General features: G+C 39.5%; 1 protein-coding gene across 6 annotated transcripts in view; it reads right to left on the bottom strand.

The window, feature by feature from the left end:
• LOC142367250 (semaphorin-6C-like) overlaps positions 1-25,358 on the bottom strand; it is a 191,438-nt gene that overhangs the window by 61,276 nt on the left and 104,804 nt on the right. For all 6 annotated transcript variants that reach the window (XM_075449229.1, XM_075449228.1, XM_075449233.1 and 3 more), the window contains 15 exons: positions 23,410-23,631; positions 22,261-22,375; positions 21,603-21,660; positions 18,608-18,664; positions 18,267-18,368; positions 13,966-14,056; positions 13,489-13,611; positions 12,135-12,223; positions 11,752-11,841; positions 11,510-11,637; positions 9,418-9,549; positions 8,492-8,647; positions 6,672-6,845; positions 6,434-6,574; positions 1,939-2,016 (listed from right to left, as the gene is read on the bottom strand). In XM_075449229.1, coding sequence (XP_075305344.1) covers positions 1,939-2,016; positions 6,434-6,574; positions 6,672-6,845; positions 8,492-8,647; positions 9,418-9,549; positions 11,510-11,637; positions 11,752-11,841; positions 12,135-12,223; positions 13,489-13,611; positions 13,966-14,056; positions 18,267-18,368; positions 18,608-18,664; positions 21,603-21,660; positions 22,261-22,375; positions 23,410-23,557 — 1,682 coding nt within the window. In that variant the 5' untranslated portion in view covers positions 23,558-23,631. The remainder of the gene's footprint in view (positions 1-1,938; positions 2,017-6,433; positions 6,575-6,671; positions 6,846-8,491; positions 8,648-9,417; positions 9,550-11,509; positions 11,638-11,751; positions 11,842-12,134; positions 12,224-13,488; positions 13,612-13,965; positions 14,057-18,266; positions 18,369-18,607; positions 18,665-21,602; positions 21,661-22,260; positions 22,376-23,409; positions 23,632-25,358) is intronic.

The raw sequence follows: 25,358 nt of genomic DNA, 5'->3' as shown, positions 1-25,358 counted from the left end.
AAGTCAAATAATAAAGACTTTTGCTCAACATCCCTGTTTAGCTGCTGCGGCACTTTGCACTACAGGGACGTTAGCCGTGTTATCTGCAGATCAGCAGCATAGATCGGTGATCAACAGCCAGTTGCACACGAACGGTTGGAATGCCGGCCAACTGCTACTGTGAGCAGGCTGAAGCGATGTCTCACATCTGAGAGGGCTGTGTCCTCAAGTGATCGTCTGGTCTGATTTTATCTGAAAACCTAAAGCATGGCAACATTGGGACGCTTCTACTTTGCTGCGTTGAAGAAACTCAACAAATTGCTTGTGCAAAGTGAAAGACAATCTGCACATGGGATGAAATTCCAATTATGGTGATACATGAGTTAGCAAAGTCTTAATTACATCCATATCACTAATAACATTTAGCTTTAGTCCTCTAAGGTTCATCTATCGCCCCAAAAGTGTTTCTTTTTTGTCACCACAGCCTTCCTGTTCTGCACTGAACTACAGAGCTGCTGTTGCAAGATCTTGTAATGGAAACGAGCAACCTGATCTACAAAAAGAAGCCCAAAGCAAGTGAGAAATTTCTTTACATACAAGCCCAAAGTTTTTCATACTGTAACAATCAGACCTGGCAACACTGGAAGCAGCAGTGTGCTACAAGATGCCATCAAAACTCTGGTAGGACCTAAAGATGCAATTAAGATGTATACATATTATCAGAAAATGCAGCTTAACCAGGTTAAAATCAGAGTATAGATGTCCATGAAAAATACCCACTGTTGCATTTTTCTATGCAGCCTTTTGGTGTTTAATCATATAACGTATAGCAGGAGATAATGAGTTCTGGTGAGGGAAATCCTTATTGTGTGAGGACTTTTTCTTTTTCTTTCACCCAGTGCACCATACATGGTGCCACAGGTTATTGCTATTCCAAAGTGTCAGAGCAGATATATATTTTTTACTTTTGAAGCCAAATTATAAGGAAAAAAAATATATATATTTGCAGATTTCAGAGTCTCAAACAAGAAAACTCGCTCTTTATTTTGATAACTTGTCTTTGCAAGGTGTATATTTAGGGTTTGGATGATTTGGGTTGAATCAAACAAAATGTGTGAGGATGTTACGCTCACCTTAACTAGTTTGTTTCTGCCTTTATCACTTAAAAAAAAAACGAATTGCTTTTGAAATGGCGAATACAATGTAAATATTTACTCATGCAGCGTTTAAGCTGATACATAAAAGTATCTCACAGACAGAGTCAAATGAGTTGGTTTGAGTCTGGATTGCTGTCAGCAGCGGTCCGTCGTTTATAGAGAACGGTGCAACGCTCTGTGAGCAGCAGGGTTGCACACAAAATCTAAATGCTAAATACTGGCCAAAGTAAAAGCTAAATGAGGCGCGCAGTCTCCACTCAAGGTCCAAAAGCTTTGGAACAATTCTTTAAACAATAAATTGTTTTTCATTGGCCAACAGCAGAAGTTTGAGCACTGTGTTGTGGCCACTGAGTGAATACCATACTGTCGGATAATGTGGAAATAACCTCCTTTCAAAGGAACCGATTAGAAGAGCTCTTCTTTGCACTTTGCTGCCATCAAGAGAACAGTTGGAAGTAAACTGGACTCAGAAAAAAAAATAAAAAACATTGTTCTCTCAACAACTCAACAGATTTGAACCATTATTCCAACAAAGTTCACAAAGTACATTCTAGCCAACATCCTTTTTAACATCTGTCCCCATCGTGCCAGCCCATCTATTCTTTCACTTTGGCTGCGAGTGTGAAAGGCATCACAGATCTTTCAGATGGACGACCCTTCAGTCGCTGCAGCAGATGTACTGAGCAGAGCTTTATTGGCTGTCTGACTGATGATAGCTGAGAGGGAGCAGAGGAAGAAAGAGAAGACAGAGCAGCAGAGTGACACAGAAAGAGATGAAAAAGGAGAGAAAATCGACACATACTTGAAGCCAGACGCCATGTTGGCGCAGTTCCCGGTGCGCAGCCAGATGCAGTACGGGTCACGAGAGGCCAGGCAGGCTCTGGAAAGACAGAAAAAGAAGAAGGTCATTTATTGTTATTTGGACACTAATTTTGCTTTTATCTGCTGTTCCTTTGATATAATGTCATTGATTTTGAAAGTGCAAGTAAACATTATCATCAAAATGGCTTCCACAGTCAGCAGCTCTGACAACGGTTGCCTCTGTGACCCTGATGCAAACTAACACGCCTACACACCAAATGGTGCAAATCCATGTTAGAAAAAGAGATTTGCAGATTCAACATATACATTTTAATGCGATTTAACACCTCGACTTCCCGTTAGTGAAATAAATACTTTGTTCTGGACCTTTCACAAGGCAGATATGTCAACAGTACATGAAACAACACGTCCCCACACAGAGCCGTCATATCTGAGATTACATGTACATCAAAAAGGCGACATCTTAACTCTTGCTCTGTTCAGACACAGTGAGCTGTCACACAACCCCACTGAGTCCTGTAATGCTTAACACAGACACAAACACAAGCAAACCCACACAGTTGTCAGGTAGCCATTCCAGATTGAAGAAAACCCTCGGTGGCACAAACAACAGCGAGCGTCCCTGACGACATCACACCCAAATACACACAGTTCACCTAGTCTCAAACCCTGTCATCCATTACCAATCCAGCTTTATTCACACTCTGCCAGTCACTCTCACACATGCAAGCACACACAATTCACAGGCCGGACACAGAGTTCACTCTCAGGCTAGCTTCAACAACTGTAGGAGTGCTCACTCATGATACCACTCAGTCCCATTGTGGAGTTCTTTGTGAAAACAAAGAGCAATACAACAACCAGGGAGCGAATGCAAGTCAATGTGTTTCTATTTGAACCACAGTGCAGTGAATGTGGTAAGGACAACATGTAAGACATCAGTGTTTCCCACAGAATTTTTGGAAACTATGGGGGGGGGGTAAATTCTAGGGCTGGGAATCGATCCGAATTCCCTAGATCGATTCGATTTCGATTCACAAGGTCACGATCCGATTCGATCCACGATTCGATCCGATTCGATATCGATCTATTTACAGACATAATGGAAATAAATACTGTCCAATAGACAAAACGGCCCCATGTGTTGGTGATTGTATCTGTGTATGTGTAAGAGGGACACAGAGAGAGAGAAGAGTCAAGTATCAAGTATTTATTTTAGTAAAAAATACAAGTATTATTTTGAAATGTAAGTAACATAACCATGGCAGAATTAACAATGACCAGAACTAAATAACAATGACCAAATAAAACATAGATAAATTAAAATGAACTGGCCCTCATATTGGAAAACTTCAAGCACCCCCTGCCCACAGTCTTTTAACCAGAGACTTGTGAAATGACATACAGGAGGTTGCTCATGTAACAGATGGCTTAATTGAAAAAAGAAGTCAACATCACACCGAAGGACAGACAGATCGTCACTGGACCACATAAACTAACCCCCAAGCATCCACACTTTATCTGCATCCCTTCTGGGCTTCTACCTGGACTGACTCTCTAATCCAAAATGTTTCCAAACATCTGCCTTCAATCCAGGTGGTGTTTTTAGTGATGCTGCTGATTCAGCCATTTTGCCGCCTTAAGTTTCGATTTCGTTTTGCCGGCACTCGCTTTCTATACTGCGCCTCCGCGTAAAAAAAAAAAAAAAAAAAAAAATTGTGCCAGTCGCCTGAAGAAGATCGATCCACACATTTTTGGATCGATATCGTGTTTTTTGAGCGTGAATCGATATTGGATCGTGGATCGATTTTTTGAACACAGCCCTAGTAAATTCACGCGGCGTAAATTTGTGCGACTGCAGATTTTATGTTATTTGATTGATTTGCACACATTCATTCAAATATCTAAAAGAAATGCACAATAAAACACAACAAATTAAAAAAAAAAAAGGAATGTGTGCTGGAGATGTCAGAAACCCTTGGAAACCTCATCTTGTCATTAAAACCCAATGATAACAATTGTAATAGAAAATATTTACAGGTTAAAACTAAACTTCATGAAACTTATGCCTTTTTGAGAAACTTGAAAAGGTTTTCCTTGATAACAAAGGGTGTGGGAAGTACACAATTAGTTCAGGAACACATCAGAAGTGGTTTGGTTTTGATATCTTTAAAAACAAGAGAGCTATTACAAAATAAAAGTCTAAAATGGAATTAACTATGCACACTGAGTAAATGTTCTACCTAAAATGATTTTTCTGGAAACTAAAAGGCTGTGAAAGCTTTATAGTGAGTTCACAAACCTATCAGAAGTGGTTTGGTGTTCATTGGTTGAATATCCAGTGAGAACAAAAAAAGGCGTTGCACTTTTGCGAAGGTCCCCAAGCGCTCCGGCTGCCGTAGTTCACTTAGAAGTATATTCGGCGCGGTTACTCTGATCTTTCGCCAAACTTGCTTACTTTGGTGAGTTGATAAAGCCTGTGGTATGTTAGTCTTAGTTTTCTGTAAATATTAATACCACCCTGAGGCTAATTGGTGCGGTTTTCGTGACGCTATTACAATTACAAAGCTGGAAAATAGGCGAATGTCGAATATAAAACCAACTTCACCCCCCTCCGCCTAGTCGGGACGGTTGAAACACACATGCGGGACGGATGAAACACCTTATTTTAAACAGAAACTACGAACAACATACTAGTGTACTCGTCATTGCTCAAATTTCACATTATTTCTCATAATATAAATAGGTCAAAAAAATATGTTTGTCAACGAAATCACAATGATTACAACTGACCTTTATGCACGCGCACCCACATAACGTGTGTCAATCGCCCCGACAGCGACTAATAACACATAAACCTTTTTTGCCACTAAATTTCAAAACTCTGACATTGCACACTTTAGGACATGTTTAATTACTAATTTACCTGTTGTATAGTCATATTGGTTGGTTTTCGAGGAAATCGCTGTGTTTAAAAAAAAAATCTAAAAAAAAAAAAATAAAATAAATAAAAAAAATAAAAATAAAAAAAATAAAATAAATAAAAAATAATCGCTGTGTTTCAAACGATTGGGATTCGGAAACTATGGCGGCCAAAAGGAAACTATGGCGGGCCGCCATAGTTTCCTCAATGTATGGGAAACACTGGGACATTACTGGAATTGCACACTGAGATGAAGATTTAAATTACAACCAAAAGCAAGCTTAACTGACCAATAAAAGTTCATTACTGAAACCGTAACTGTCACATTCCACATCATCATCGACCCAGAATATACTGAACATGTTAAGTAACGGCGGGGCGGGCACTGCAGTTTAAAATATGTGCTAAACATTGAGGGTTTTGAAATGATTAAAATACTTCATGTATTTTTAGCAATGTATATTTGAAGGATAAGTTGATTAAAACATATCAAGGTCAACATCAGACATCTAAATGAGTCAATTAGGGGTTCTTTTAAACACTTGACTGGCTAATCATTGCTCTATCATTCTACTGTGGAATTTTCACACCTGCTTCATGAAATCAAGAAATCAGAAAACAGTACGGTCTTCACCGTGGTCATTTTCACATGGAGAAATAAGTGTGTGCGTCAGGAAATACCAGCTACGTAGCAACAAAGCTTATGGATGTTCGCTAAAAGTTTCAGGATATTTGCATAAAGACGCTTTTTCAAAGAGATATACTGCTTTGCAGTAAATTAACAAAGTGTTAATAAATCATTTAAGTTTTGTGCAGCTGCAATATCTTTCAAGTAGGTTATTGTGGCTGATTCCAAATCATATCAATACAAATCTTCCTTCCTCCAATCGTTAAGAAGTCAACTCTAATGTAGGCAACTTGCACAGTAGTCACGTCATAATTGAAATCCTCCTTTTTAAGTCCAGCTTGAGTCTATTTTTCAAGTCTACAGCTTTAGCAGGAAATTAAAAAGCAGCAAAGATAAAGAGTGTGTTCCCAGTTGAGCATCTTTGTTAATGTCTTTGCATGATGGAGATCCAGCTGGTGGAGGCCTCTCTGTGCCACTGCAGCTGTTGCCACACCAGACTGGCTGGCATTCATTTTTCCCACTCAGTAATTAAAATGAGCCTGATTAACGCTGATGTGTGCGTGTGCGTACACGTGCATTCCTCTCAAGTGATGAATGTGTTCTAATTTCGGCCGTGAGCTCTGTTCCTTTTTGTTCATACTTTACCATTCAGACTCCCGTTTCCCCGGGTAAACACAAACTTCTACAATATTGATTATGTTGCCAAATTCAAATTAAAATCTGTATTTTAATGTTAGAGAGATTCACCCATTTGTATTTTTGGATGTTTTCCAAAGTTTAATAATTTCAGGGTGCGTGGTGAAAGAGAGATACTTCATGCTTCTGCAGAAAATAGCTGCTTTGTCTTGTCTAACTGTCATTTTAATAGGAGTATGACTTGGATGTTCCCAGTTTGAAGAGCTGGTTCCATTACTACTTGCTTACTTTTTACAGGCTCCGTGTTGGCTGCAGCGGCTAAGTGGCACTCTGATGACACAGCTGGTGAAGGCGACAAACAAGGCATGATGGTCCTTGTCTAGTTCCAGTCCCAAAACCCTCCTGTCCTCCTGACCCTGAACATTGCACCTGGACACACAGACGGTATACACATTATCACTGTATAAAAGGTGGATAAATCTTTTAGCATTTTCAGACGTCAGCGTAGAAATTCTAAAAGCAATACTTTGACGGGTTGTAGACATCAATGTCCTCCAGCAGTTTGGATCCAAAGCTGTCATTTGGATGCGTGCTGGCCAAAACTTTCAGGACTCTGCCATCGTCTGAGCCCAGGAACATCACTGTTCTGTCCTTATAGGGCCCGGCCGAAACATCCACCACAATCTGGGTCAACTTGGACCTGAAAACAAAAAAAAGAAAAAAAGAAAAAAAGGATAAAATAAAATTCTTGCTTGAAAATCTAAAATCTAAAAGAAGTCTACAGTAAGAAGAAAAACGATTTGCTCTGGTCTTGCTTCTTATCTCATCACAATGGCATTAGCCAAGAGATCATTTATTCGGGGTTTAACTCTCATTTCTCTAAAGAAAAAAAATGGTTTCCAAATGGAATAAAGAAAGTGATACCTGAATAAGTGAAAACCTTACACTATTAATGTCAAAATCTTTTAGAGGACCTGCTAGGACGACGAACCTTCAAACTCTGGCACCGACTTCTGCACCGTCAGGTTTTGTTACTCTCTAAAACTGACAGCCCGATAGCAACTACTCTGACTTTCTCACCACTTACACATCAACTCGTCAATTATTCTATATACAAAATAATGAACATCCAAAAGATAAAGAAACGTGTTTGCTTTTTTTTTCTGCTTTTCAGTGAGTCTGAATGAAGCAAATACAGAGAGCATTTGTATGGTGTAGATACTTTACTTAATAGGACATTTGACAGGTTAAATTCCATGAAAACTTGTTAAGGGCCCCTGGTTTACTGCCTCGATGTTTGTGTTCATCCATTACATAGATTTCTTTCTGCTTTATCCCGTGATACTTTCTCCACATAAAACTCACATTGAAATAAAAATAAATCCAAGCTCAAGTTTTTTTTTCCTGTCGATCTGACTGCCTCAGACTGATGTTATATAATAGAGAGAGATCTGCGCTACCCTTTGGACAAGAGCATCATCATTAGCTGGGTCAGCTCGGACCTCTCCAGCACAGAGGCTAATTTGAACATGGAATTAACAATCTCATCCCCATTTAATACTTGTAATTACAATCCATCAAAAACTCATTTAAAACCTGCTGACAAGGATTAAAAAGGTCAGATTTTCAGAGCAGCAGTGGAAGAAGGAGAAAGAGCGAGAACTTCCTGTGAGCCGACGACTAATCATAGCTGATACTGATGATTATCCTCGAGGCCTCTGGTCAGGATGGTGGATTCACAGCCTGCCGTAACTGCTGTAATTTCCTAACTCATCTCATTTGAGAACACTTCACTCTCCCCACTTTCCTCTTGACCTTTCAGATTTCTTTCTTTATTGTAGTTTAAATGTTTTCCCTGTGAAATAAAGCTGCAATTCAAAGTGAATTAATTTTTTTTTTTTAGATAAATCCATACATGTGGTAGTCATATGTCAAATTTCTGCTAATCTTGTGCAGCAGGTGTCTTCCCTTCCCCAAGCCATGTGTTAGAGATTTAAAAATTCTCTGTTACAGGAACTGCTAACGTTCATGTGGCAACGTACGTGGATGTAGCTCGTTATAGTCATGATTTGGATGATGTAATAAGGCAGTTGTCTTGTTTTCTGTGAAGCTTTGTAAAGATCTAAAAAGAGCATGTTTATAACAAAAAGGAGGATTTTTGAGACGTTTTCCAGAGTTAACAAAGAAAAAAAAAAATGTCCAACGTGGCATTGTCTTTGCACTGAGTTGGTACTGATATCAGTCTCCTCTGTCACCTTTCCTCGGAGCAAACTTTGAGATGATCTTGAACTCCCATTGTGCACGTCACCGATGGGTATTTTTGTTTGACGACATGCTGTATTATACCTGCTGGACGTCCTGGTGAAGCAGGGCCGGTCGTTGACAGAGGGGACGGCTTCATCCATCAAAGGATATGATTTGATGAAGGTAAGCATCTCATCTGGGAACTGAACAGACGATTTGTAGTCCGATGCTGGACCGTCGCCTGCACAAGTGCCGGGCCTGGAGTTTAAGAAAAACAATGAAAATAAAAGGTCAACAACACTGTCAGCTTCAGAAGGTGGGCAACAGAAAGACAAATGTTACGTCACTAAGTTTCTGTACAAACTTTATTCCAAAAGAGTTGAAAAAAGTTGTAATCAATCAACGTGATATAATCAAGATTTTGAATATTCAGTTATGTAAAGTACATAATAAACTGAAAAGATTTAGTTAATCTGGTGACATCTCCTCGTGCAGATCCATAGCTGGAAATTAGTATTTAATGCCCATGATTTTCCAGCCGTCATGGAAATCACTGAATGGGCCATCTTCCACAAATCCTCGTCTGTGAGGACCGTCTGTCTGGAGTGAGATAATTACAACTTTGAAATTGTTCTTGGATTTCATGGACGCTGCGCCCTCCAGACTAAAGAGAAGAGGGACCATCCACCTCGTTATTAGCGCTCACTTCAAAAGCCTGCCTAGCATGGTGGTGAATTAGTGCCCAAGGACTTTACAACGTGCACGTCTGGAAAGCCACCATCGCTGCTGAAAGGCATATACAGGCTTTAGAAGAATAAATGCACATTTTGAGATGCGTTACTGAAATTCAAACTGAGCTGATATCTTTCATGAAATGGTAAAACATTGTTGTTTTCTATGTTCCATTGTTAATATAATATGGGTTTATGTAATTTTCAAATGACTGCACTCTGTGCTTATTTCACACATGTCCCAAGTTTTTGGGAATTGGGATTGAAAACCAGGATTAATTTACACAAACTCGTTACCTGGGCCTGGGAACCTGTTCATCTGGTACTGGAGTCCAGGCTGAGTCACTGGTCCTCTGCTCTTTGAACTTCCCGTTGAAGACTTTCTCGATGTCATCCATGTAGAACGCACACACCGCTGAGCCTGGGATGCTGGGGGGAAAAAAACAAAAAAAAACAAAACAAAGGATTAAGCAAACTACACTGCAAATCATTGTGGCATTATGTTCAGTGACTGAAAAGGGATTTTGATACTGCACAAGTTAAGTAAGCTCAGAGGACATGAGACGTGTTAGGCAAAACGCTCAAAGATGCACTTCCTCAACAGGGCAAACTGGAACCGATGAGAGCACCCAAGCCTTCAATAATCTGACAGCTTTGAAATTAAAAACCTTGACGTAAAGATGACAGCCGCAGTAATATGACAAGGTTTACAAGGTCTGCAAGGTTTTTTTCCCCAGTCGAAAACCCTGTAGGAGGATGTTGGTGGAAGGTGACTGGATGAATCACATGCAAATTCATTTAATCATCCCAAGGAACTGCAAATGGAGCCCGTTGGTAAATTAAATTCTTATCAAAGTCATTCAGGAGAGGAACAAGGATATATTTCCAGCCAAGAAAAGTTTTCAGTTTCATTCAGTGACGTTATACTCTTCAGTTCTTACATTATATAACTCATTCTGTGGCAGCCCTCATTATCTGTTGTTATCACGTCTAAATCCTGCGAGTAGCTGCTACCAGAGAATGCTGATGGGCAAGAGCTACTGTGCCTTGGTCAGAAATAGCTCGAAGCCTGGCAAGATGGATTCTGTCATAATCATGAAAAAATCTCAGGCATCAAACTCTCTCACATTGTAAAGGCCACGGAGCTCACTGCTGATTTTCTGTCTCGCAGCAGAATCCACGTAGCAAATTCTGCCCTTATATAATCTAGACTGAAAGCAAGCAAATATAGATGGTACACTGGAGACATATGGACAGAGGACTGACCCCTCTACTGCAACACTGTCAGTGCAGGAATGCAAACACCGAGTAGAAACTAATGAGGTCAGTAGTCTCCTGGAGTATCATGGGTACTTTGAAGAAAGAAGGAGAGGCAGAAAACAGGGACAATGATATGGTAAGAAAAAGCAAAAGCAGAATGGAAAGAGATTAGTGGACAAAAGGAGCGCAACCAAGAAAAAAAGAAAAAAAAAAATCTGCATTTTGCATAAAAAGTTCAGTAGATCTATCTGCGAAGACCAACTTTTACTTCATAATCTTTGACCCACATCTTAACAGAGATCAAATTCTTACATGAAATCGAAAGTCAAGTCTTAATCGTAAAATTGGACATAATGTCCTCACTTTTTCCAATATCCTAAATTCCACTTTTTCTCAATGTGCCCCACTTTGTAAAAATATCTTTTTGCCTTCCATCAATTACCTCACACGCCCTTTTTTTTTTTTTTAAAAACAAAATGCCCCTCTGTCCAGATCACATTCCCCCCCAAAATACACAGCCATTTAGGTTTCTTTCATTTCCAAAGAAAAAAAGTTATTAGAAATGATGTTTTCTCTTATCCATACTTCTGCATTAATCTCTTACTTTGCAAACACCTAATTTTCTAAAGAAATCTTCATCTATAGCATACTGTGCAGTTCTTATTAATACTTCAACTTTTCTTTTAAATTAGTCCTTACAATTCAAATGTATGTCCTGCCTCAAAGTTGTCCAGTTTCCAAAGTAAAATAAACTCTGTTTGCCAAAATGCATCTCAAAACGTTTCTCCACAGCAGTTGTTTCTGAGATTTCGCCAGAGAACATCTTGCTAAAATGAATATAGGTGCTCATGCCATAACCACTGTCACATAGCCTTTCATTTCAATATCAACTATACCCTTGTGAAGTTGTATAACTGCATGTATGCTCGGTTGACAGATGTCAACAATAACCTATCCACAGATGGACATGTAAACACCCGCAACAACAGTACTCAAAACCACTTTAACGGTAATTACCACTGCAGTGAGTCTGTACAACCCCTTTTCCCCTGGAGGATACTTTTCACTCGAAAATCACCACACGGATGTTGAAAATGGACTTATTTTCAAAGTCCGAAACTCTGGTTACCTGTTGGCCTGAGTGGTGAACACTCCAACAACTGCAGGTCTTTGGTTGATCTGCAGCACGTTGGTGAGAGACTGAAGAATGTCAAAGTAGAAGAAGGAGTCTCCAGGTACCGAACAGTTCAACCGGGCCTGGGCGCGCATGGTCAGCGTTGAATGGACACAAGAGAGACATAAGTTGAGGAGGTTTTGCTCCCATGTGACTGGAATTAAGTATTTCACTAAAGTTTCCCTAAAAAATGTCACCTTTAGAAAGGAAGTCCAGTATCTATCCAGAACTCTGGGGGAACCTCCGTTGTCATTCTTACACACCCGGGCAACTCGAGAAAAAACAACCTGGTGACATATAAATGAGGGATGTTTAAATTCAGCAAGGGTCATAAAAGACATTTTCCCCACTTTTGTTTCCTTGGAAAATCGTTTGGCCTACCATCCAAGCACCATTGATTATGCTGCCCATTCATTTAGAAAAAAGCATCTTACAAAGTGATCTTTACTGGTCAGTATGAACAGGTGTGAACAATCTAACAGGCAGAACTGTCTAAAGGAAGATTTAAAAGCTTTAGGTTCTTTAGAAAAAGTTTCAGGAACTCCTTCACTGTTGGTAGAAAATGTTTACTCCACTGTACCTTGCCCAGAGCAGTGTACTCCACAGCGATCTCGCTCAGGAAAAAGTAGACGTAGTTACCGTAGTCGATGGCATGCAGGAAGTGGGGCTCTGCAGAGACAAAGGGATAACAATCATTTGTTTTCTCACTTGTCAAGGTAAAAATCTCTTTCTCCTCTCTAACATTTCACAATCGGCCAGCGCTGGTCAACACGTCCCTGCAGCCATCAGGAGACAAAAGCCTGCTTCTTTTATGCTTTTCTATTATTAACTCTCTACATTTCCTAGAATACTTTTCAGAAACCCACAGAGAAGAAGTTTTACAGGCTGTATAAGACCTCTGAGCTTCATTTAACTGTTGCCTGATTGCACAGGACTGAACATAACACAGAAAACATTTAGAAAGTCCAACGAGTCCACTTTATGCTCTCATTTGGGATTCAAGAATAGAATTAGCTAAGATTTTGGAAAGGAGTTGTGCAGGATGCAAATTTAAAACTAGAATTTGGGATTGATGTTAGATAATTGTACATTATGGGAGTTAATCTGTAAAGGAACATTATGAATATAGCAATATATCAATAACACAAAGTTAAAACTCTATGTAAACCGTAGTTATGTCTCTTTTACTGGGAAATGGCAGAAAAGTCATGCATTTCAATTGAGACGATCTAAAATAAATATAATTGAACCTACAACTGTGATTTTGTTGTCATAACTTCTCAAACTGATGAATGAAAAATAATTAATAAATAACAAAACACAAAAAAAAAAACTTCAAACTGGGAGGTTCACTCCTAAGCTTATAAAAGATACTTTTTCAAAAAGGTTATATCTAACTCAACCGAGAGCCATGTTGTCAGGATGTAGGAACTCTCTGTTGTGTAGTTTGACCCAAGAGCTCTCTAACCGTACTGCACTTTTTGCTTTCCTATAGGCTCTGTGATTCAGCACCTTCATGTTGAAATCAAGTAATATTTACTACAACAAAAACAGAGCCTGAGATTTGATTTCAGCAGGTTTACATCACAGTGCTTACAATGAAGGCACCAGAGGTGCAAAGCCTCTGCTGATGTCTGGGTCAAATACTTTGGGGAGCCAATAACTACAAAGAAGATTGCACACCACTAGTAATCATTGCAATTTGTTGTGTTTAAATGACTAAATCTCTTTAAAACCAATTGCTTTTTGTAATCTTGCTCAAATAAAGCTGAGAGGTGGCACTTTGACACTGACCAATAATCGCGTTTTTTAAATCATGTTTGGATGGTGTTGGCGGGAAGCATGACGAAGCTGTAAAACAAAAATAACTCATGGTACCAGAGCTAAACATACATCCAGTCATGACAGGATCATCAGACTCATGTGTGATATACCTCGGAGCCACTTGGAGTCATATTTGACGGTCCTGAGGACGGGTCGGCCGTCTCCCAGGCTTCGGTAGATGACGGCATCGCTGGCCAGAAAATCTGTCATGGTGGCCGAGTAGAAATCTCCTCCTGTAAAACAACGACATGTTGCCATGAAATTGAGCTCATTAGGGAGGATTAATTGAAGGAATTCCTTTGAAAAGACTTCTTAATATTCAATAAGTAATTTGATCTATTAGAGTCATTTTATGGCCTCAATATAAGATGAAACTTCTGAGATTGAAAAAACAATCTATGAGTTCAGTTTAGTTTCATAGTAGAGGCCTTTGGCTATTTTTCAATATATCTACACTGTATTTTTCCTGCAGTCACTGGTATAGTATATAATAAGCTCTGTATGTATAAAATGGTTACATGACACATTAGATAAAGTTTCTAAATATTCCTTTTATGAGCCTGCTTCCAGAGTTAAAGGAAACTCACCAGCAAACAGGCCAACGTTGGACTGACCGGACTCAAATGGACAGCGAGCCTGACCGACCACCTCCTCCCCAACTTGCTCCAAGGAAGTCATCTGAGAAGAGAAGGAAGAAAGTTACACATTTTTCTCATCTCAAACTTCCTAATCTCTTTTTTTTTTTTCCTTGTCAATGAGTTCAAACTTTGTCATTTGTGGAGAAATAAAATGCAAAAATGCTATTCACAGCATGTCCGAACAATACTGCTAATCAGCTGGTGTCGCTCATTTCATGTTAGTGTTCCTGAGTCAATAGGGCACTGATCTAGCACTTGATCTGTTTAGACGATGAAGATAATGTTGACAGTGCATACTGGCTCAGTTCTGAAATAAGAGGTCACGGTTTGACCTGCATGAAAGGAAAGCTCATTTTGTTATGCGTCTTAGTCAGTGAGTCAGGGCAGAATACAGACATCGCTTCAGGCTAGTCAAGGAAAATCTAGCTTAAAATTTTGCTTCTGACAGCTTTCAAACCCACACTGATAATGTGTTGACGGTTTTCTTTGGGTATGTCAGTTAATTATGCTGCTGATAATGTTGTAACTGAGCTGATAGTGCTCTGATAATCTTTCACTGTCAGCCCCGCAGCCGTGTCGATAGCAATGTGCTCTGAATACGGTAGCTGAATCGCTAACGGGGAGTTTAGCTTCCTGGAAGGTCTCATAAATACACCTGTCTGCTTTTTTCTCCCTTAGGGAGCTGAGTCCGTTTCCAGCTGCAAGTGCTGAACTCTCTGACCTTTCTGCCAGCCTTGCTTGCTGTTTTTAAATCGTCCCTTATGCTTTCACCATGACACGTGAGGAGATTCTCTGTCTCTCATGCTCAACGCTTCCATGTTTTTACTTTCCATCATTTCTTAACTGGACAACTCAGTAGTTCTTTATCATTATCGTTATCATTAGTAGTATTATTATCATTTATCTCTTATGTGTAAACTCAGCCGTCACATTCAGCAGCAAGTAATTCCCATCAGCCTTGTTGTCTGCTGGTGGACACTAGGTAGTTGATCAAATAAGAATCCCCATCAGGACTGGGTTAGAAAACACTGTATTTATAACAATCTACTGCCCTGTTTAAACACCATTTTAGGTTTCCACAATTATGATGAAGAATAACAGCAGAAAGCAGCTGCCTGACAAGTGATCTATGAATGATCTGCCTCACAGTGGCCTCAATAAATAAGCACAAAATGTGTCTTTGCACTTGGTCAAACCTTATGTTACTAGAATGCTAACTTTTCAGGATCAAAGATCTCTGCCCGGATGATTACGTGTTGTAAGATTTTGCTCTTCCTGTGTATTACGTGCCTATGATGACTTATGTGTAAATAAAAATGAAATCTATTGAAATAAAAAATAAATTCTGTTAAAGAAGTAGCAATAATATCAGGGGAGTGTGCAGACCTGAAAGAATGTACAGAGTGTTCTGGGAAAATAAAAGCATAGACAGTGTAACAGTTATTAAATCCGTCATCCTGCATCCCGCCAGTAACCCTTAACCAGAGAGGTCAGCTTCGTGCTGATGCTTTGTGATGCTGCAAGCAGATCTGGGGGCACCATAATACCCCCGCCCAAGATGCCAAATCCAGCCTCAAAGAACGAAACTCATCATGTGGCCTTAACCCTAACAGCCATGAAATGCTTTGAGTGGCTTGTAATGAATCACATCAAGTCATGCCTCCCAACCAATCTGGATACGCTGCAGTTGGTTGACAGAGTGAACCAGTCTTTGGAGGATGTCATGAACACTAGTGCCAGGATCTAACTGACTTTAGCCCAGTATTTGACACAATATAGCCATAACATCTCATTTAAAAGTTGATTCTGGGTGTGTTTCCCAGCTTATGCACCCTGAGCATGGACTTTTTGATGGAAAAATGGCAGGCTGTCAGAGTAGGAATGTCTAAATCAACAATGGGCAAAGGATCATCACAAGTTTGTGTACCGCATCAGCTCTTCACTGTTTACACTGCTGATTCATGACCCCGCTGCCAGTTTCAACATCAACCATATCATTAAGTTGGCCGAAGACACCACAGTTGTCGGCCTCATTATATAATGTGATGAGTCGGGCTATAGATGAGAGTTGGAGCAGCTAACAGCCAACTGCATTACACACAATCTGGCCATCAGCACCAGTCAAACAAAAGAGATCGTAAGTGACCTGAGGAGGACATATTAACAGCATAATTTCCCACTGACCATCAGCGGTTCCAAAGTGGAGAGGGTTCACAGCATCTGACAGTAGAGCTGACCTTCAGTGACAAGACCACAGCAGTCACTGAGAGGGTACAACAATACCTTCATTGGATAGACAGGATAGTGAAAACTGCTAAAAAGATTATTGGCACTTAACGTACACGAACAAATCATGCTGCTTTTTTCCTTAGTAATGTAAGCACCGTTGGTGTGGGGGCAAGATTACATATATATCAATCATCTTTTTGTCTCTCATCGAATACATGAAGTTGGTGAGGTAAAAAATGTTTATTCATGCACAGAAAACATGTTTGTCTAATTGTCAATGACATACAATAAGCTATAAGAATAGCCACAACAGTTGAGAAATAGCTCCATCAATGTATCAATATGCTAATAACCTATATGGTCATTATCTTATATTGACAGTCTCTGTTGTAAAAAAGTGGTGGAGTGATGTTCTGGTAGCACTAACTATAAGAAACATAAGATAAAGGACTACACGGCTGTTAAACAGTTTTACCCCTGCAGCAATTAGACTGCTCAACCAGAGAATGTGAACTGTTCTTTTTTTTCACGCGTAAATTTATCTTTTTTTTACAAGGCTCTCAATTATTATTGCAAAAAAACGACAAATAAAGGAATCCCAATGTGAAAGTAGCAGATAATGTCATATCTGCCTTGACAAGGCATTACCCCAAAGTGTTGCGCATCTCCTTTTTGATCCAAAGTCTTCAAAAACAAAAGAAAAGCTCATCATCTTCAGGCAAAAGTGCTGTTTTTCTCACCATGGAAGTTTCAAAGCATACAGCCTTTCTGCTAAACGGGGTCATCAGCTGTCAATCAAACTCCCAGCTCTGCTGCAGCATGTAAAAAATGAGCACAGCCCCAGAGCAGCACCTGAGATTGTGGGTTTCTGGAGGTGTTTGGTGCTTATGAGGCATTTCAGGGCATGCAACACTTTTGAATACAAGGGGAAATATTTTGTAAAGGTAGAAAATTCCCTGATTAAGTTAAAAAAAGGAATTAAAAAAAAAAAAGTGAAATATACATGAAAAAAAAAAATCATGAAAAACTAATAAAAAAAAGTAATATGTCTGCCATCTGCTTCTCATTCATGCAACATTAATTAAAGTCTTGTTTGAATGCTGAGGGAGAACATAAAAGGGAGAACACAAAAGAGACCTCTCAGTTAATTGATCTAGGTATTAGCTATAATGATTTAGTCCATGATTTTGAATAATTTCATTCAAAAACAAAATAAATATTTAAAATATTTATTGCCAGATGCCATCTGCGTGTGCATATCTCTGCAATGGCTGATTTAAGTATTAAAAAAAAAAAATCAAATGTATCAACATATATAGTCCTGTATGTAAATTTTATCCAAGTAAAAGCACGTAAGAATTTGCAAAAAACGGCACTTAAATCATTAAGTAAAATTACTGGTTTGGTCCATTTCAATGTCATATTATATATGACATCACCAGTTAATAAAACTGATAAATCTGAGTTTAAACATCATGTTACTGTAGCAGCTGATGCAGGGAGAGTTGGTTAGAACCACTTTACATAACGTTCAAACAAATATATAGTAAAAATATGTTTTTTGAACACCTGAAATGTTACCCCGACTGCACAATACAAACACTACATTTTGTGAGGCGTCTGACACACTGTTTCATGATTAGTAAAGGGTTGTATTTTGCCTTTACTTGTCAATCTTTCGGGACCAATTTTCTCATAATCCCTTTCATGTCTGGAGCCAAATAAGTGGCAGAAAATAAATAAAACATTACATGGACCAATGTTTGCTTTTTCTGATAAATCAATACTTTTTAAGACTTCTGCACAGCCTGTAGATATTTCCCACCACTGCAGCCTGGAAGCTGTCAATATGTATCGAGCTGGGAAAGAGTTCTCACTCATTGAGTAAAAATGCCTGAACACTAAAAATGGGGGTGTTTGATTTACCTTTTTGAGAACAGGAAGACAAAAACAAAACAGCTATCTTACTGTAACACTGAACATTCTCATGTACGTGTAAAAACCAGTGACTTAACGTGTACCTTGTAGTTTCGGCAGGTTGGGTTGAAGGCATTGGTGCCGCAGGTGAAAAGAGTCTCATCATTTCGGGGCACCAGGACTTTGACGTAGTTATAGCACTCGTCCTGAAATGCAAACGAATATTGAAAGTGATAAATTGTTGTCTTTACAAGCATGGAAACACAGTCTTTCTAATTTAATCCTTAAGTGTCCATCTACTCATATCACAAATGTGAATGCAGAAAGCGATCCCATGTAAAGATGAGATTTATCATTAGTGAATCAGAGGCATCGGGTGAATGAAACTAGAAGAGGTAGAGACAGAAGAAGAAAGAATACAGTCTCTGATGGAGTTTGAACTCACGCTGTTCTTCCCTCTGACCGTACACTTGCTGACGTCCTTGGACCTCCACGTCAGCTTCTGAAAGACAAGAGAAAAGTTAGAGAGTAGTGTGTTGTTGAGAAATGACAGCAAACAGGTGAGGAGGAAGATGAGTCAAATGTGAGTCAATCAGGGAGCAGTCTTCAAGGCTACAGCTTAGATGTATGCTGGTACACTCGATGAACTAAAGTGAAACACAAATGGTGTCTGGACCACAAAACTCAAATCAAACCAGGCTCAAGGGTTTGCTTTTCAGGGCTAAGAACCAGAGGTAACTGTGAGAAAGTAACTGTGTTTATTCCAAATATCAACAATCACAGCATATTTAGGATATATATATATTTTTTTTTTTTTAAAGGTGTGATTCTACAAAACATTTTCAACTCCAGATAACCTTACTATATTTCTTTTAGAGTTTACCACATCATCTATAGCAAAAGGACACTCTCTTGTCTTTGATATTGCTCACCTCTCCGTGTGAGGTAATGAGAGCTCAGAAAAAAAAATACAAAAATACAAAGAGGACCTTGAGTTAAAGAGCTACCTCACACCACCTAAAAACCTCTTAATCCTATGTCCTTGCTGCAGTGACGTGCAAATATAGACGCATACACTGCAACGTCATTGTCATGCACCGTTACAGGTGCCAAACAGAAACCTTTAGACCAAGAATGACCACGACCAGGGAGGCTGAAGCTCTATGGGAAGAACTGTTTTAATATCCATACATTGCCCCGGAGGTGCTTGGCATGAGATTGAAAAGAAAAATAAACAGTAAATAATAGCAAGTAGAATGCATTTTGTGTAGGCAGAATGTAACTGTGGCCCATTTTCAACACAGTTTCAACACAGTTCAACACATAATACAGCCACAGAGCTCCCAAAACTAGCTGGGTTTTAAACTGTCTTAATGCTTAAAGTTATATCAGACACAAAATTCTCTCGTGTGAAAGATAAAAAGACCAAAGATCTTTGGAAGAGAGTTTCAATCTATTTCATTGTAAAAATGTGCTCTGTTGGTCATTTCCCTGCTTTTTAATGTTTTTTTTTGTTTGTTTTTTTGCAGTAATGAAAAGGCACTGCGTTTAACACATACATCTTGTTACAATCTTTCATTGGGGAAGGTTTCCAAAAAAAGCATTTCACACGTTATACAGAAAAGCTTTTTGATCATCTTCACCTGGAGGTGATTCACGACATTACATCGGAATTCAAACACAGTCAAACACAGCATTACTCTGTCATAAACAGAAAGAAGATAGAACCTGTGACAACCTATATAAGAATGTTCAAGTAAAAACGTTAAACATGAGGAGAACATGAATTTATATTTAATTATTAAAAACTTTCTCTAAAGTAAAAAGATATAGAGAGGCAGAGATACAGAGCAGGAAGCGATGCAGTCCTTAGCCAAACTGCTGAGGTCGAATCGTTGATAACAAGTGTAACAACGCACATCAAAAGCTCCTATAAGCCCACCATCCCACAATACACCAGGAGGCCCATTACTGTCAGAAGCCACCCTGTAACCTTTTCCTTTTGATGAGGAGAAGGTGTGCAGATCAAAGGAAACGTGTCCTTTGTGCTGCCTCACACATTACAAGCTGTAGTTTTGTTCTTCCACCCTGATATTCACTGCGTCTATTGTGTAAAGGTACTTTTGCTGCGTTGTCAGCTGTCAGGTCTGATACTGTTCTCTGTGATTTTAGGGAGGGATACTTACATCAGACCAAATCTCAGAGCGAAGCTGCAGCACGGACAAGAATCTTCATTGCCAAATATGAGCGCACACAAACCTACTTATGTCAGAACCATTGTTTTCACCGAGCAGCAGCTAAGCAGGATTTCTAGTCTGGGTATAGTTGTTGTTGAAAAGAAATTTCAAGTTCTGATAACATTTGCTGCTCCGCGTCAAAAGAATGAGAACTCAAACTGCTGATGGTGTTCAATAAGGCACAGTTACACATGTCTCTTTCCTTGGCACACTTCTACTCAGCACTTCACCAAACAATTCAAAGGTACTCAAAGACTTTTTTAAATTGGAGAAAAAGCTAGTATATAGCAATCACCACTTCTGCAAGTGGCTAGGTATTCACTATGAAATATTCCAATGTTACCCATTACTCCCTAACTAAGCCTTTGAGATAATCATATTGATCTGAACAGCATCGACGGAATCTGTTCATTGCAACTATAGAAAATATTGTGGAGTCTAACTGGCATGTCTGTCTTAGATCAGTAGATATCAGATATTCTGCCTCACCATTACTTAGCAGCTAAAGCTTGTTTACCATTGTGTTTTACACTTTATCAACTCAACTCAATGCTAGATTGACAGAATACCGAATGGTAGATGTTCCCAAACAAGGCAGAATTGGTTTACGGTATCCTCAGCCCTCAAATCCTTTTACAAGTTTTTAAAACTCTACTCGTTGCTTTGTACTACTCTTGTGATTGATATCTGATTTGGAGACGGTGGACTGTGCTGTGATATCATTCAAAAAAAGGGAAACCGTCAAATTTTTGGTTTGAAAGCCAACTGTAAACACGGAAAGATAAAAAACGTCATGACTATTTTTAAGCTTCCAAATCACACGTATTTGTTTCCTGAGCAAAAGGGTACAGTCAAGGATCTAAAGGGACAAAACTACAAAAATTTTATATGATTAAACTTAGAAATTAGCAAATAAAAATAAAAATATATATATATAAAATAAATGATGTAGTTATGTTCAGGGTATTTGAGTTATACCTTCAAAAGATATAATTACACATTGAATTATTTCCCTTAAGAAAAAGTATTTTTTCTGCTCCACCTTAAGTTTAGAGCTCAAAGGGCAGCAGCTACAGGAACCCGTAGGGACACACACATAAAGCCTAGTCATCTTCACATCCTGAACTTTTGATGCAGACATGGTTGTGTTCTGTGGAAACAACAGATCCAAAAATAAACTGTTTATCATATAAATCCACTCACCAGCTGCGGGACAAACTCCTCTGAAGCTGTCGTCAGGTTCACAGCAAACACATGATCCCTGGGGAGTTCAAAGCACAGTCAGAGCTCACCGTGCAGCTTCACACCTCGGAACATTTAGTGGATTCTGATGAATGTACTGCTTCACACTCGCATTGGGCTGTTTGCATTTGTGCAACCTTGTTAATATCAAATCCAGAATTACACAAGTGACATTGGCATGCCATGCAAGTGTTAACAGTGGCAGCTGTATTTCAGTCTTACTTTGCATAGATGTCGGTTTTATATTCTTGCTTTTACAAACACAAATCTAGTTTTCAGTATTTTTAATATATTGCCTGAATCTCAGTCAAACCTGAGCTTCACTGGGAGTGGGGTCAAAGATCAAACGCAAAAGCACAAAGAGAAGTCAAATCTAAACTGTAGTCAAATGAAATGAATCCAGTTGATTTGTATATAAAACATGCAGCAGAGTCCTCAAAGAGATGCAGGATGAAAAATCTAATAACCATTGTCTTGACTTTCGACATATGATTTAGTCAAATGGCTTAAAGGCTGAGTATTCAGAAAATGTCTATAGAAAATTTATAGGTTGCTGTTAATAGAAATACAGTATATGAAAATACATTATAAAATTGTATGTAGGCGCATGTTTGCTGACCTAGCTGCAATGTATAGCATATGATTAATCCGTAGCATCCGCTGAAAGTCCAGACCCAGACGCAGTGTGTCGTTGTCCTGTAGCAAACCCTGGAAACCTGGATAAAGGTAGGACTCTGCAAACAAACACAAACGGCATTGTGAGTTTCTACAGAGAGCTTGTTAACATGATTGTGGCAACTCAAATAGTGACAGTTATTAAAGATACCTGTCGTTTCGCAAGGGATACCTATGCATTTTCAAATTAAATTAAAAAACAACATGTGTTTTGTTTGTGCAAGTCTATTTTATCAACTAAAGACTAAGAAGTTTCACATTTGTCCAGCAAAATGAAGGAAGGGTTCATTAGCACTACTTGAGATATGGCCGAATTAAAGGACAAGACCGTTTTTTTGACATTGGGCCCTTGATTTCACATTATAACATGATGTTCTACTCACCCCTGCTTGTTGTTGAACATTTGGAGCTGTTCCGAAGATATTCGAGAGGCGTCTGGCTGCTCTCTTGAGATATTCGGCCATGAAATGGTTTCCTATGGGCAACGTTATACAGGCACAAACTACACTGTTTATAATTTATTAATTACTGTACACTAGCACTGATAACGTGGAGGTGCGTCGCTTACTTAAAAAAATCCGGGTTACTGTCATTTTGATTTTTTGTCGTAAAGTGGGTGTTACTGACGTCATCATCGTGCTACTACCACAGACAGCCCACAGACCTGCTGCCTATTTATTCATTCGGCTAAAATTCAAAATTACAGTAACCCGGATTTTTTTAAGTAAGCGACGCACCTCCACGTTATCAGTGCTAGTGTACAGTAATTAATAAATTATAAACAGCATAGTTTGTGCCTGTATAACGTTGCCCATAGGAAACCATTTCATGGCCGAATATCTCAAGAGAGCAGCCAGACGCCTCTCGAATATCTTCGGAACAGCTCCAAATTACCAACAACAAGCAGGGGTGAGTAGAACATCATGTTATAATGCGAAATCAAGGGCCCAATGTCAAAAAAACGGTCTTGTCCTTTAAGAGGATAAACATGTAAAAATAATTAGAAACTAATAAAACTAGGAAAAGAATTGTACAGATAAACGGAACAGTGTCATTCTTTGCCCGAGAGGTGTGAATAAAGGGATGCACTCACGCTCTGAGCTGACCACGCTGAGAGGCTCCAGATCTTTTGGGAAAGACGTGCTTGAGGCCGACTCACACAGAAAGCAGTCCGAAAGAAAGAGCAGCAGCAGCAGCAACAACGCTGGCCGCCACAGGGACAGCCAACTACTTGGGGCCATTTTGAAGTACAGCTCAAGGAAGGATGGAGGGTAGTGGGGGGGTGGTGACGTCAGCAGGTCATGGCGCACATCCGCTGTGAGGACATGGAGAAAGAAGAGAGGGTAAGACTCTGAAAAGAAAGGTGAAAAGCGATGTTGATTGGGCCATCCTCTGCCTGTAGCTATAAATTATGAGGAATTAGCAGTTAGCCTTGCGGATAGCTCCGTATTAACCTGCAAGGCCACAGAGCGTAACATGCAATCAGTTGCAAGAATTTGCATACTGATGGCATGTTTATGTCAAAGTTTCCACCACACACAAACACACGCTCGCACAGACATGCACACTTATCCAGATCAAATTTAGGGCTTCACAATTACAATTAACTGATTGTGAGGAGCTGGTTCAGTGCAGATGAGTGAATCGGATCAATGATCAAATTCAGTGGTGCCGCTGAGTCAAAGCTTCACTAAACCACTGTTGTTGCTCGCTCCATCATCCCCGTTGTGGGATTGCTATTCTATACGAAGAATTTCAAAGTCTAGTGTTCCTCAATTATTTTAGTTGGTGTTGAGCTCATTTGTAAGTAATTAACACTTCACTAAAACCTTCGGCAAGGTCAAATGATTCCATCTCAGAAGACGGTAAGGTAACAACAAACAATTACTTTCTAAAAGTTTTTCTAATTTTCTTGTTTGTTTTTTTTTAAACGACTTGTTTTTGCCCTTCAGGTCACCCCATCCCTGCCATTGCCTTTTCCCTATGCTCTTATCTTTCCCGCCCCCTTGTTTCTTTACATACACATTCATTTCAGTTTGTGAAAGTTTCTTATGTCCCCTTCTAACATCACCTCCATTTTCTCACCCTTTACTCCTCCTCAGGTTATATCATGCAGTGACGAGGCAGAAAAGAAGAGAGCATGACGGGGACACGCTCTCCTTGCATCCTCTCTTTCATCACCTCGCTCCTGTCGTCTCCTCACTGCTCTGATTTGTTATGTCATATGAAGTGACAAATGAAAAGGAGAAAGGTGGTCCCTGAGGTGGCAAAGACTACATTTCCTTCTCTTTTTCTCTGGTATGGAAATAAATAAAAAAAAATAATAAGGAACTGTCCCTCTGATGTCTCCTCTTCCCATTTCACTTTTTCCCCCTCCTTACCGTGCATGCGCAACTGCGTGCATACATGCTGATTCTGATCTGTGTGGATCATAATGATGCAATATTATTGCCTTAAAAACATGATGAGTTTGACTGAAACTGCTCTCTCTGGGGAGCAAAATCCACAACAATCCTCTGTTCAGTTAGTCTGACGGTGCCTCGAAACAACCCCAAACAGACTGATCTTTTTTTTTTCTCTTACAGTTGTGCCCCTTTGGTAAGACGGTTTCTGTTGGTAAGACAGCTCCAGGACTTCAAACGTTTGAGGATACTGCTTGTGCTAACAAACTGCCTTTCAATCCTCCTCTTGACAGTTTAGCAGAGCACAGTTTATAGCGCGTCCCTTTGGCAATCATTGACACTTCCGATATCAGAGGCACCGGTTTAGAAATCTTTCACATCACGACATTATTGGACCTCATATCTGATGAGCTCCTGCTGAAGCCTGAAAACACCCACTCGTTCAGTTAACAAGAGCGCCATGTCAGAAGTTAACTGATGGAATTTATTCCCCTTTAATGAGATTATGCTGCGTCGAGGCACTGTTTGTATACAGAAGACAGCCCAATTCAGTTATATTATGGTAGGAATCATTCAGCTAATGAAGGCCTGTAAGTCCCCCGTAAGGAAGAAAAATTGTTGAAGAGACTGAAGAGGTCAA

Source organism: Odontesthes bonariensis, chromosome 18, assembly GCF_027942865.1.
Source record: "Odontesthes bonariensis isolate fOdoBon6 chromosome 18, fOdoBon6.hap1, whole genome shotgun sequence".
In the NCBI taxonomy this organism is placed as follows: Eukaryota; Metazoa; Chordata; class Actinopteri; order Atheriniformes; family Atherinopsidae; genus Odontesthes; species Odontesthes bonariensis.
The sequence above is the reverse complement of the archived record's forward strand: the minus strand, read 5'-3'. Positions and strand labels throughout refer to the sequence as shown.